Source organism: Dama dama, chromosome 23 (genome assembly GCF_033118175.1).
Source record: "Dama dama isolate Ldn47 chromosome 23, ASM3311817v1, whole genome shotgun sequence".
Classification (NCBI taxonomy): Eukaryota; Metazoa; Chordata; class Mammalia; order Artiodactyla; family Cervidae; genus Dama; species Dama dama.
The window spans coordinates 39,101,844-39,115,421 of NC_083703.1; the positions used below are offsets into that span (position 1 = coordinate 39,101,844).

Below are 13,578 nucleotides of genomic sequence, written 5' to 3' on the forward strand. Positions count from 1 at the left end.
CATAGAATGAGTTTGGAAGCTTACCTTTATCTGCAATTTTCTGGAAGAGTTTGAGTAAGATAGGTGTTAGCTCTTCTCTAAATTTTTGGTAGAATTCAGCTGTGAAGCCATCTGGTCCTGGGCTTTTGTTTGCTGGAAGATTTTTGATGACAGTTTCGATTTCCTTGCTTGTGATGGGTCTGTTAAGATCTTCTATTTCTTCCTGGTTCAGTTTTGGAAAGTTATACTTTTCTAAGAATTTGTCCATTTCATCCAAGTTGTCCATTTTATTGGCATAGAGCTGCTGGTAGTAGTCTCTTATGATCCTTTGTATTTCAGTGTTGTCTGTGGTGATCTCTCCATTTTCATTTCTAATTTTGTTAATTTGGTTCTTCTCTCTTTGTTTCTTAATGAGTCTTGCTAATGGTTTGTCAATTTTGTTTATTTTTTCAAAAAACCAGCTTTTAGCTTTGTTGATTTTTGCTATGGTCTCTTTAGTTTCTTTTGCATTTATTTCTGCCCTGATTTTTAAGATTTCTTTCCTTCTGCTAACCCTGGGGTTCTTCATTTCTTCCTTCTCTAATTGCTTTAGGTGTAGAGTTAGGTTATTTATTTGGTTTTTTTTCTTGTTTCTTGATGTAAGCCTGTAATGCTATGAACCTTCCCCTTAGCACTGCTTTTACAGTATCCCATAGGTTTTGGGTTGTTGTGTTTTCATTTTCATTCATTTCTATACATATTTTGATTTCTTTTTTGATTTCTTCTATGATTTGTTGGTTATTCAGAAGCGTGTTATTTAGCCTCCATATGTTTGAAGTTTTAACAGTTTTTTTTCCTGTAATTGAGATCTAATCTTACTGCACTGTGGTCAGAAAAGATGACTGGAATGATTTCAATTATTTTGAATTTTCCAAGACCAGATTTATGGCCCAGGATGTGATCTATTCTGGAGAAGGTTCCGTGTGCACTTGAGAAAAAGGTGAAGTTGATTGTTTTGGGGTGAAATGTCCTATAGATATCAATTAGGTCTAGCTGGTCCATTGTGTCATTTAAGGTTTGTGTTTCCTTGTTAATTTTCTGTTTAGTTGATCTATCCATAGTTGTGAGTGGGGTATTAAAGTCTCCCACTATTATTGTGTTACTATTAATTTCCTCTTTCATACTCGTTAGTGTTTGCCGCACATATTGCGGTGCTCCTATGTTGGGTGCATATATATTTATAATTGTTATATCTTCTTCTTGGATTGATCCTTTGATCATTATGTAGTGTCCTTCTTTGTCTCTTTTCACATCCTTTATTTGAAAGTCTATTTTATCTGATATGAGTATTGCGACTCCTGCTTTCTTTTGGTCTCCGTTTGCATGAAATATTTTTTTCCACCCCTTCACTTTTAGTCTGTATGTGTCTCTTGTTTTGAGGTGGGTCTCTTGTAGACAGCATATATAGGGGTCTTGTTTTTGTATCCATTCAGCCAATCTTTGTCTTTTGGTTGGGGCATTCAACCCATTTACATTTAGGGTAATTATTGATAGGTGTGGTCCCGTTGCCATTTACTTTGTTGTTTTGGGTTCACGTTTATACAACCTTTCTGCATTTCCTGTCTAGAGAAGATCCTTTAGCATTTGTTGAAGAGCTGGTTTGGTGGTGCTGAATTCTCTCAGCTTTTGCTTATCTGTAAAGCTTTTGAATTCTCCTTCATATCTGAATGAGATCCTTGCTGGATACAGTAATCTAGGTTGTAGGTTGTTCTCTTTCATTACTTTCAGTACGTCCTGCCGTTCCCTTCTGGCCTGGAGGGTTTCTATTGATAGATCAGCTGTTATCCTTATGGGAATCCCTTTGTGTGTTATTTGTTGTTTTTCCCTTGCTGCTTTTAATATTTGTTCTTTGTGTTTGATCTTTGTTAATTTGATTAGTATGTGTCTTGGGGTGTTTCGCCTTGGGTTTATCCTGTTTGGGACTCTCTGGGTTTCTTGGACTTGGGTGGCTATTTCCTTCCCCATTTTAGGGAAGTTTTCAGCTATTATCTCCTCGAGTATATTCTCATGGCCTTTCTTTTTGTCTTCTTCATCTGGAACTCCTATGATTCGAATGTTGGGGTGTTTCACAGTGTCCCAGAGGTCCCTGAGGTTGTCCTCATTTCTTTTGATCCTTTTTTCTTTTTTCCTCTCTGCTTCATTTATTTCCACCATTTTATCTTCTACCTCACTTATCCTATCTTCTGCCTCCGTTATTCTAGTCTTGGTTCCCTCCAAAGTGTTTTTGATCTCATTCATTGCATTATTCATTTTTAGTTGACTCTTTTTTATTTCTTCTAGGTCTTTATTAAACAGTTCTTGAAGCTTTTCAATCTTTGTTTCCAGGCTATTTATCTGTAACTCCATTTTGTTTTCAAGATTTTGGATCATTTTTATTATCATTATTCTAAATTCTTTTTCAGGTAGATTCCCTATCTCCTCCTCTTTTGTTTGACTTGGTGGGCATTTTTCATGTTCCTTTACCTGTTGGGTATTTCTTTGCCTTTTCATCTTGTTTAGATTGCTGTATCTGGAGTGGGCTTTCTGTATTCTGGAGGTCTGTGGTTCCTTTTTATTGTGGAGGATTAACCCAGTGGGTGGGGTTAGACGATTGGCTTGTCAAGGTTTCCTGGTTAGGGAAGCTTGCATCAGTGTTCTGGTGCATGGAACTTGATTTCTTCTCTTTGGAGAGCAATGGAGTGCCCAGTAATGAGTTTTGAGATGGGTCTATGTGTTAGGTGTGACCTTGGGCAGCCTGTATGTTGATGTTCAGGGCTATGTTCCTGCGTTGCTGGAGAATTTGCGTGGTATGTCTTGCTCTAAAACTTATTGGCTCTTGGGTGGTGGTTGGTTTCAGTGTAGGTATGAAGGCTTTTGGACAGTCGTTTATTACTTAAAGTTCCATGTAGTCAGGAGTTTTCTGGTGTTCTCAGGTTTTGGGCTTAAGTCTCCTGCCTCTGGATTTCAGTTTTATTCTTCCTGTAGTCTCAGGCCTTCTCCAACTATACAGCCCTAATAAGAAAACTTCTAGGTTAATGGCTAAAAGATTCTCCCCCGTTAGGGACACCCAGAGAGGTTCACAGAGTTACATGAAGAAGAGGAGAGGGAGGAGGGAGATAGAGATGAACAGGAGGAGAAAAAAGGGGACTCAAGAGGAGAGAGACAGATCTACGCAGCTGTCTGTTCCCAGAGTGTTCTCCGTAGCCCAGTCACCTACAACGATTCACAGAATTGGATTGGGAAGAGAAGGGGAAAGGAGGAAATAGAGGTGTTCTGAGGTAGAAAACAGAGAGTCAAGATTGGGAGAGAATAATCTTCGGTTTAAAAATAGGGCTTCTCTTCTTTTTTTTTTGTAAGGTTATAGTGTATTGAAAATGAAAATTAAGGAGTAGTAGAGGAGTACTAGAGGACTTTAAAAGAAATAAGAGAAAAAGAAAAATAGAAAATAGAAGAGAAAAAGGAAAGAAAAAAAAAGAAGAAAAAAGAAAAAAAAGAAAAAAAAATTTTTTCCCCCTAATTAAAAAAATCGTAAAAATCTATGGAAATGAAAGTTAAGGAGTAATGGGGGAGTAATAGGGGATTTTAAAGGAAAATAAAAGAGAAAAAATAAAAAAGAAAAAAGAAAAAAAAGAAAAAAAAAAGAAAAAAGTAAAATTATATCTAGGAGTTTCTCTGGAGCTGTTGCGGTCAGTGTGGGTTCGGCTCAGTTTCAGATAGCTCCTCGTTCCAGCTTACGCTTCTCGATATCTACAGGCCCCTTCCAGTGTAGTCGGTGTTTTCTAGAGGGATTTTAATCTGTTGCAACAGTCCCTCTGAAACGGTTCCCTTTGTTTATTTGGCTTCTGTTTGCCGGTCTCTTCAGAGCCTCATTTCCGCCCTGACACAAGCGGGCGGAGGTGGACTCTTATTCAGGTAGCTATTTCCGTCGCTCTGCGGGGAGGGGCTGGCGCTGCAGGGAGGGGCTGGCTCTGCAGGGAGGGGCCGGCGCTGTGGGGAGGAGCTGGCGCTGTGGGGACGGGCTTGCGCCGCGGGGACGGGCTGGTACTGCCGGGAGGGGCTGACGGTGCTCTCTCCGTCTGCGCTACTCAGGCTCCTGGCTGTTCTATGTGGAGCGCGCCCCGCGCTGCGCGAGGTTCCAGCCCTCGGGTGTCCCACAAAAGCACGGAACGAAAAGCTGCGCCTGCTCTTTGTGCCTTCCCCGTCAGAGAGGTCGAGGCAGCCAGGGGCTTGGTGGGCGCACTCTCCCCAGGTGTGGCGCGCTAACACCCTTCTGCGGACCCAGTCTCAGCTTCCGCTGGCGCCAGTTGGGTGCTTGCGCCTTCTGCCCTCCGCGTCCCCAGCCCCAGTCCCTACCCGCACCGGTCGGGTGCCTGCGCCCTGTGTCTCGCCGCGACCTTCCCCTCCCCCCTGCCTCCTGCCTCCGGCGGGGCCGGGTCGGTCCACAGCCTGCGAGCTCTTCTCTGGATTTTCTCGGTCTCTTTGTTCTGCAAACGGCCGGCAGTGTGTTCGGGCCGGTTAATTTTCTCTCTCTCTTTTGGTCTCCCACAGTTCAAGTTGGCAACTCACAGAAGCTCCCTCCGATTGTCCTCAGGGCACTCAGGCCCGGACCCTACCCCAAGCAATGCCGCCTAAGACTTCCCGGGACGGATCTCCGTCCTTAGCTCTTTTGTCTCACGTTTTATCTTTTATATTTTGTCCTACCTCCTTTCGAAGACAATGGGCTGCTTTTCTGGGCGCCTGATGACCTCAGTTAGCGATCAGAAGTTGTTTTGCGAAGTTTGCTCTGCGTTCAGTTATTCTTTTGATGAATTTGTAGGAGAGAAAGTGGTCTCCCCGTCCTACTCCTCCGCCATCTTGGCTCCTCCTGCCAATTATATCTTAATTAAAAAAAAAACTTTGTGTCTTCTCTGCCTAAAACCATCCTGCTCACAGCATCTGTCCTTGAGCTGTTTGTTGCCAGGCCACGGCAGGTCATAGAGCTCAGGCTGGAGGAGTTCAGCATGGCTTCTAAGCACACAGTTCAGCGGTGGTATTTCTTCACAGTCAGACTTTGCTGACGAAGGAAGCCATGTGTTCATTTATGTCCTGGCACAAATCTTATCATCTCTGGTCTGAGTTCCAGTAGCAAGCATTTCACGTCTGGCAGTGGTCAGCAGCCCTGTTCTAGAGCTGGTTTTGTTTTTATAGAAGTTAAGCCAACAGTTACGGTCGGAGCCCGTATGTATTCATTATAGTGTGATACCATGCTCTGCTCTTTCTCCTTGAAGTTAGCTAGTGAACTGACTTTGGTTTGTACTCTCCAAGCCCTTCTTACATCTGCCTGTTAGCAACACGTAGTGTTTTGCCAAAATGAAATCCTGCCATTAAGGCTTCTGAAACTGACATTGGTTTGTATTAACTATAAACTGGGTTTAAAGACTTACCCGTGTTGATCCGTGTCCATCTGCTCTAGAGGATCACTCTGTGTGACTGTGCCACGTTCTAGTGATCTATCCTCCTATCGGTGGACATCTGGGTTGTTTCTAGGTTCTTGCTAATACATTAGTACCACAGTGCACATGCCAGGGAGCCTTTCCTGCGCACACGAGAGGGAGTTTATCCCAGGGAGCTTTCTGGGAAGAGAGTCACCAGGTCAAAGGGGAAGAGAAGCCTTTGTTCACATAATTGAATTCCCTGCTTAACCAACCCAGATGTTTACTGCAGTTGTTCAGGCACCTGGAGTGGGAGTAGGGGGAGAAAGTCAGCCAGTAATAAATTTGGTTTTCTGGACCAAATTGAAAGCTGCTGATTGTTGATCTGTCTAAAGGTTTAGCTCAGAGTCTAAGAATAGAAAAGCATGGATCTGGCAGTTGCTTACAGTGACTTTTCTTCATGTCTCTGGGTTTGGGGCAGAGACCAGTGGGGAGCAGCCAGCCCTTCAGGTTCCCCCTTTTCCACATGAACAGGAAAATGTTTGCAGTCTTGGCCTGGGAGGCCCATGAACCTGGGTGTCAGGCTTTATCACAGATGGCTCTTCTGGTCCAAGAAAATCCTCTGGCCACAGCTTGGTCCATCTCCTCAGATGAGTTTCTCAGCACGCCTTTCTGGAGTGCTGGGTGTTGCTCAAGAGTTTCAGCGGATCTGTCTTCCCACCGTCTGGTTGTGGTCTCTGAACCAGCTGGGGAGGCACCCAGAAGGGCAGAAGTGGCCTCGGGTGGCCTCAGGTGGCCTGGGGGACATGTGCAAGGGCCCCATGGCAGCATCTCCAGATAGCTGCCATGCAGCCCACTGCGAACACCAGGGCCTAGACCGTGGATGAGTCTCAGGACAAACTGAGAGCCAAGGGGATGTCTACATCGTTTGTGTCACAGCTTCTCTTACCTTCAGCAAATAGGAGAGTGAGCTTATCTGAAGAGCTTGTTACTCTTTAGAAAACAGTGAACAGGAAGACAATCTGCCTGTGAGAAAAAGCTATAGAGCCATGAAAGAAAAAAATAGCTAAACTATAAACTAGACTAAAAGCCTTTTCTGCTCAGCCTGTCAGAGCAGCCTATGAGTGGACCCTTCCCACACACCCTGGGACAGTCTGAGCTGTGGGGAGGGTCTGACGGAGATCTGATGCATCTGGTGTCCGATGGATGGACACCTGGTATGGGATCTGGTGTGTCAGAGCCAATGCGATACCCCACATTATCAGACAAAAATCTTTGTCCGTGGTTGCTGCCTGTGAGGCCATTGGTGTTTTGGACGTACAGGCATGAGTTTACATTTGTAAAATCTTTCTTTCTTTTTTTTTTATAACCAGCTGTCAAAGCTTGAAAAGCAGCAGCAGAGGAAAGAAAAAACCAGAGCCAAAGGGCCTTCCGAGTCAAGCAAGGAGAGAAGTGCTCCCCGCAAGGAAGACCGCAGCGCCAGCAGCGGGGCCGAGGGGGACGTGTCCTCAGAGCGGGAGCCGTAGGTGGGCTGGACGCAGGTAGGGTGGCCTCCTTGGGCTGTGTGGTCTTCTTACGTGGGGGCACCAGTCAGGGATGGAGGATGGGACGGCTTATGGCAGTGTTTTATGGATGTTTGCTTGTGGTCGCCTGAAATCCTGCTGCCCTCCAGGGTGGAAAGAAGAGCTGAGATGCACCTGCATCAGCTGACCGCTATGGGTGTTAATGCTACTAGAGTGTTCCAGACTCGAGCTCCCACTTCTACACTTTCCTCTTGGAAGCTGAGTATGTGGTGGAGTTGCATCCGGCACCTTGTGCGACCTCTCACCTGTTGTCCTTCACCGCACTCTCCTGGCGCTGCCCACTCATGTTCCAGGGGATTCCCTGTAGCTTTGGGTCCAACTCCCTGCCTAAAGGCCATGGGCTTGTTGTCCCCACTGCCTGATGGCCCTTGGCTCAGGTTGAGGGGCAGGACCTTGAGGGGCCTGTGGAAATGGGGTGAAGGGGGCAAGGGCACCTAGCTGCCCAGCTGAGAGGAGAGCAGGTGTGCGTGTTGGGGTGGCCTGGACAGGGGGGCGCAGGCAGAGGCTGGAGAGCGGGCTTATAGGCTGCTATCCGGATGCTTGTCTGAGGCAGGGGCCCAGAACAGTCCAGGCCATGGTGAGTCTGGTGGACACCTCTGAGCCCCCTGGGTTTTGTCCTGGGGTCCTGGGGAAGCTCTGAGAGCTGTCAAGTGCACAAGTGACATAGTCAGGTCCCATTTTAGAAAGGTGACCCCAACAGCCCTCGGGAGCGGGCTGAAGGTGACAGGCCAGTAGTGAGGCAGCTGCAGAATGCACGTGATCAAGGGCTGGGTGTGCGGTTCGGAGCCTTCAGCCTGTAAACTGTGGTTCAGATCAAGTCCGCCTGTGGGTTCGCCCTGGAGATGCCACATGGTGAGAGAACATCTGGGGCATGGCTTCTGCCTCTGGAGTGGGGTGCCTGGGGGTCTGCCTGTGGCGTGTCTGTTAGGATACCCGCTGCCAGCACGGAGAGAATGAGCTGAGCCTGTAGTTGTGCCCAGGTGCAGTGGAGCCAGCTCGAAGACAGGCAGGATGGGGATCTTGGAAGAGGTGGGGTTGCTAAGCCATGTTGTGAGGGGGCCATGCGGGATGGTCAGTCCTGTAGGTCCTGTTGACTTGGCCCAGGCTCCGTGTTTTGTCAGAGTGTCACTATGGGGAGGTGACAGCCATGTCCACTGATCTGGGCTCACGTGTATCACACACACGTGAACGTGAAGCCAGAGTTGGAGGGAAGTGCCTTCATGCTCGACCTCATTTGTCATCATCACAAACCCCACCTTGTCCTGGAACTTGATGCTCTGACCTAAGGCCCCTGGTTTTTATTCATGAACTGAAACAGTTGGTAAAAGTTTTGTTGTTGTTCAGTCACTCAGTTGTGTCCGACTCTTTGTGATCCCCATGGACTGCAGCATGCCAGGCTTCCCTGCCCTTCACCATCTCCTGGAGCTTGCTCAAACTCATGTCCATTGAGTTGGTGATGCCATTCAACCATTTCGTCCTCTGTTGTCCCCTTCTCCTGCCTTCACTGTTTCCCAGCATCAAGATCTTCTCCAATGAGTCAGTTCTTCACATCAGGTGGCCAAAGTATTGGAGCTTCAGTTTCGGCATCAGTCCTTCCAGTGAATTTCAGAGTTGATTTCCTTTAGGATTGATTGGTTTGATCTATTGCAGTCCAAGGGACTCTCGAGAGTCTTCTCCAACACCACAGTTCAAAAGCACCAGTTCTTCAGCACTCAGTCTTCTTTATGGTACTGTCATATCCATAGATGACCACTGGAAAAACCATAGCTTTGACTATACAGACTTTGTTGGCAAAGTAACGTCTCTGCTTTTTAATATGCTGTCTAGGTTTGTCATAGCTTTTCTTCTTTAAAAAACGCATAGCAAGGAGCAAGTGTTTTTTAATTTCATGGCTGCAGTCACCATCTGTAGTGATTTTGAAGCCCAAGAAAATAAAATCTATAGACACTGCTTCCACATTTTCCCCTTCTATTTGCCATGAAGTGTTGGGACCGGATGCTGTGATCTTTGTTTTTTGAATGCTGAGTTTTAAGCCAGCTTTTTCACTGTCCTCAGAAGGGGGTCTTCTGAACCTGAAATTTGGTATATAAGTAATGTTCAATATTCATGAACACACAGTAACCTTTTGTGTGGCATATATGTGTAAAACTTTCATTCCCACCTCTTCCAAGACCTGATGAGGACTTGATCATCATTGATACAGTCAGTTTTGTTGTTATAATACTGCTACCACCTGTGACTTACAGTCCGTCCAGAAATCCTAAATCCGGGGGTGACGGGTCACATAAAGGCAATGTGCTGGGTGGCTCTTGAAGTTAGTTTTCCGATTATGCTAAGTAAGTGGGTCCAGCCGTGACTCAGAACTTCATCAGGGTCTTACCTGCATCCTACCAGTTTCCGTGTGACAGTGAGTAAGTTATGTCATTTCTGCTTCCTTGGTTTTTCTTCTGTGAACTAAGTGAGTGGAGTTCAGCAGTGCTGGGAAAGTTGGGCAGGCATGAGCCACCATGCCCAGCGGACAGGGTGGATGGGGACCCCATGTGGACGAGACTGCCGTGCAGGGTGCCTCCAGGTCCCCTCGGCAAGACGTGGCCACCAAGATGTGGCAGAGGCGCTGAGGGGCGGTCTTGCCTGCCCTGGGAGGGTGTGAAGGAACTGCATTGGGTCCCCTGGGCCGACCGTGGGTCTCCATGGAGGGGAGGTGAGCCCCAGAGGCTGAGTGGTCAGCTGCGTCCAGGCAGCCAGAGGTCTCACGACCTCAGCCCTTGACGAGCACTGACAGGCCTTGCAGGTCTCGGCTGTGACTTCATCAGGTGTCTGGGTGAGCCTCGAGGGGTCTGTGGTGCTAGAGACCGAGGTGTTGCCAGGTTGGCCAGGGTCTCTGGGGACTGCGTGTGGGGCCCAGGTGCTGGCACCATACGAGACAGACTCGCTGAGCCTTCAGGATCCAGCTGCTGCTGCTCATGGGATGGAGGCTCTTGAGGCAGTGTAGACGGGTCCATGAAGATGTTGAAGGTACATTTATATGAATGTAACTGCAGCTGCTGGGTTTTGGATCAGAAGCCTGAAGTGAAACCTTCTTTCCTGACCGTTTAAGATGGGGGTCCAGCTGCAGTTATTCACACTGGAGATGGTGGCAGAGACCCTGTGGCTGGTGCAGGTGTGAATTGAGGGGGGGCGTCCTCTGAGACACCCACACCAGGTGAAGACCAGGGGGCGCTTCCAGATTTGTAGGCCCTACAGGGGTCTCCACAGGTGTATTGGGGGTTTGCTGACTGCAGACCTGTGCTGCCCCTTCTGCTGAAATGTGTCATCCCAGCCGCTCTTCCCAGAACTACCACCCAGTGTCCAGAAGTCTATAAGAGCTGACTGGTGGTGACAGATGGAAGGTGACCTTGCCATCTACCTTGCTCTACAGGAAAACAGTCCCCCCACCTCCCCACAATGAGGGCAGCTGTGGTTTTCATTTGCTGTGGGTTTTGTTTACTTTTCTTTAAAAACAAGTGCCCTCAGGAGTATCACAGGCCTGAAGGGGAGCAGCTCTGAATTTCCGAGGCTTGAGAGAGAAAGAAAAGGCAAGAGAAGATGGAGTGAGAGGCTGCAGGATCTTGGGCAAGTGTTTCTTTGAAAATGAACCTAAGCCCCCTTGGTTCAGAGGACATTCCCAGGGTGTCACCGCCTCTGTCATACGGCAGATGTTCCTTATCTTACCTAATGGACATGAAACTGCTAAAATCAGCTCCTCTTTTGTCCTCCATCTCGTTCCTCAGGCTTCTCACTGTGCTGGGAGGATCCAAGGTTTCCTGTGAGGCCACAGTTCAGTTACCCTCTTTCTGGCCCATGGCTAAAGGTATCAGGGCTACTGCCCATGAAAAAGAATGTGGTTTCCACTTGGGACCACAGGCTGCAGTGTTCCCTCATTTGAGCATCAACCCAGCTGCCACTGGGAGGGTGTGAGAGAGGCACTCCTGGCCAGCACCCGCATTTCTGTCCTGAGGTTTCAGCCCTCGAAACCAAACAAGGAAAATGTTTTGGATGCTGCCACCCGTGTGCTTTTCCAACTTAACCTTTGCATAGTGAGACGAGTCCTGGCAGAGCACATTTCTTTCTAATGCGCTAGAGCAGTTTGTGTGTGTGTGTGTGTGTGTGTGTGTGTGTGTGTGTGTGTGTGTGTGTGTGTATGCTCTGTAGAAGGCTATCTTGTCACTTTTTGCTGCTGTTTCCCTGGTGAAGGTGGGATCTCTCATTCCTGAACTTTACTGTGCTTCCCTGTGTCAGCATTCTTGTTATTTTTTCCTTCCCTATGCTGATGTTTCATGGTATAAGACACTCTGTGCCTGCGATAGTGTTTCTATTTTATTTTTTTAACTTTAAACAACCTTTTCCCAGTGGTTTCCCTAGAGTTTGCAGTATACATTTTTTACTAATCTGAGCCCATCCTCAAACAGCCTGGCCACCTTACTTGTGCAGGTGCCTCACGGCAGCGGCTCCCAGACCTTAGCAATGCTGTGTCACTCATGTCGCCTTCCATGTGTTCCACAGCCCAGTGCATTACCTATTATTATGTTATAAATACTTTTTTTAGATGAACCAAGAATAAGAAAAAGAACAGATCTGGGGACTTCCCTGGTAGCCCACTGGGTAGGGCTCTGTGCTTCCACTTCAGGGGGCATGGGCTCCATCCCTGGTCAGGGGATATGCTTCCTTTCATTATGTGAATCCAAGTTTCTGACCTGTGTCATGTTCCTTCTGCCTGAGAACTTCCTTGAGTGTTTCTTGTGTATCAAACCAAGCCTTTGTTTCCCTTTCACTCTTGAAGGATAGTTTTGTTGGTATAGAATTCTAGACTGGTGGTGCTTTTCTTGCTTGGACATTTTAGATCTCTCATCCCACTCTCTCCTTGCTGGCTCAGTCTCTCCTGAGAAGTCCTGTGTAACTCAGCATCTTGTTCTGCTGCAGGTAACCTGTGCCTCTCCTCCCACTCCACCCACAGCTTCTTTCAAGATTTTCTCTTCATTTTTTGCAGTTTGCTTGTGATCTGCCCCAGTGTGGTTCTTGATGGATATGCTCTGAGCTTCCTGGGTCTGTAATTTGGTGTCTGGGCTGTTCTTGGCCATCATTACTTCTCTGCTCTTTCCACCTTGTCCTCCTGGAATCTGGTTTTGTGTATGTTACCCCTTGTGCAGTTTTCCCAAGGTTCCTGGACAGTCAGTTCCTTTCCCCCCACTCCTTTCTCTCTCTGTTGGCAGTTTAGTTTGGAAGTCTATGTTGACCTTCTTCAAGCCCACCGACTTCTCCTGGGGCTGATGAGCCCACGGGAAGCTCTCTCCCTTTCCTTTTGATCCTTTCTGGAGCTTCTGTCTTTCTGCATACATTACCTGTCTTTTCTCAAGAGTTGTCTACTCTTCCCAGTAGAGCCCTTAACATATTAATTGTAGTTACTTTTCCTTGTCTGACAATTCCAGCATCTTGTTTTAAATATTTAAGCCTCATTCTGATGATTGCTTTGGGCTTCCTGAACTTCTGGAATCTATAAATGCATGTCTTTCAATACATCTGGGAAATTTTAAGGAGTGTTTCTTCCAATGTTATTTTCTGCCCTGTTTTCTCTCCTCTTGTTGGGAGGAGTTTATTGGTCCCAAACCACAAGTGTTGTTGTGGTCTTTGTTATATAGGATGCAGATATTATACAGGAGCAGGCATATTATGTCACTTTACTGGCAGGGGGGTTGGATTTACTTCCTGCCCAGGCTTGCACCTTAGTTGCTTTATTTATTAGAAACAAATCGGCAAGACTGTCCATAATAATTGATTCTGTTTATTGCTCAAGTACAGAGCTAAGGTTGCTGATAACCTGGAGTGTGCTAATATAGTAGATACTACTTGCCTGTGCATATTTAAATGTAAATTAATTAAAATTAAATATAAGTTTAATTTCCTTAGTCACAGTAGCCACATTTCAAGTGCACAGTGGCTACATGCAGCTGGTGGCTGCCACATTGCACGGAGCTGATAGACAACAGTCTGTCACTGCAAAAAGTTCTTTTGGGTGGCACTAGCTTAGAGGGATCAAAGTAAGGTTTTGAGACCGTCATCTGAGCCACTATGGGTGTGGTTAAATATGAACAAGTATGCATTAGAAATACATGGGGCAGAATTTAAAGCAAAGAATAAAAACTAACTGCTGTCAGAGTTTGTTCCTTCCATGATCAAATGACATCAGTTTTATTTTTTCCCCTGCTTGCCTTATTAGTTCACACTAAGCTTTCCTTTCTCTGTTAGAAATGACACCATTGTCCCTATGTTCTCAGTGCCAAGCCAGGACCCACAGAACTCGTTCACAGGAAGAGTGTCTGCCCTGAGAGCATGCCACAGGCCTTACTGGGGTCCCTAACATGCTAGACGGGCTGCACGAATCCTTCATCGATAACACTGACTTCCCAGTAGCTTAAGTTTTTCATGGAGCAGCCTGCTTTTTCTGTGTCAATGAGCTCATGTTAGTTTCCAGCCGTGACCAGAACTAAATAAAAATAAATGAAACTAGGTTCTTTTGACAGTGGTTTGGAGAGCAGGTCTGTGGTGTGTAT

The 13,578-nt window shown here is 46.7% G+C and overlaps 1 protein-coding gene across 1 annotated transcript in view; it reads left to right on the forward strand.

Annotated features, from left to right (window-relative positions):
- Nucleotides 1-13,578, forward strand: part of DTD1 (D-aminoacyl-tRNA deacylase 1) — a 101,578-nt gene that overhangs the window by 76,894 nt on the left and 11,106 nt on the right. The window contains exon 5 of the mRNA XM_061126426.1: nucleotides 6,782-6,949. Coding sequence (XP_060982409.1) covers nucleotides 6,782-6,934 — 153 coding nt within the window. The 3' untranslated portion in view covers nucleotides 6,935-6,949. The remainder of the gene's footprint in view (nucleotides 1-6,781; nucleotides 6,950-13,578) is intronic.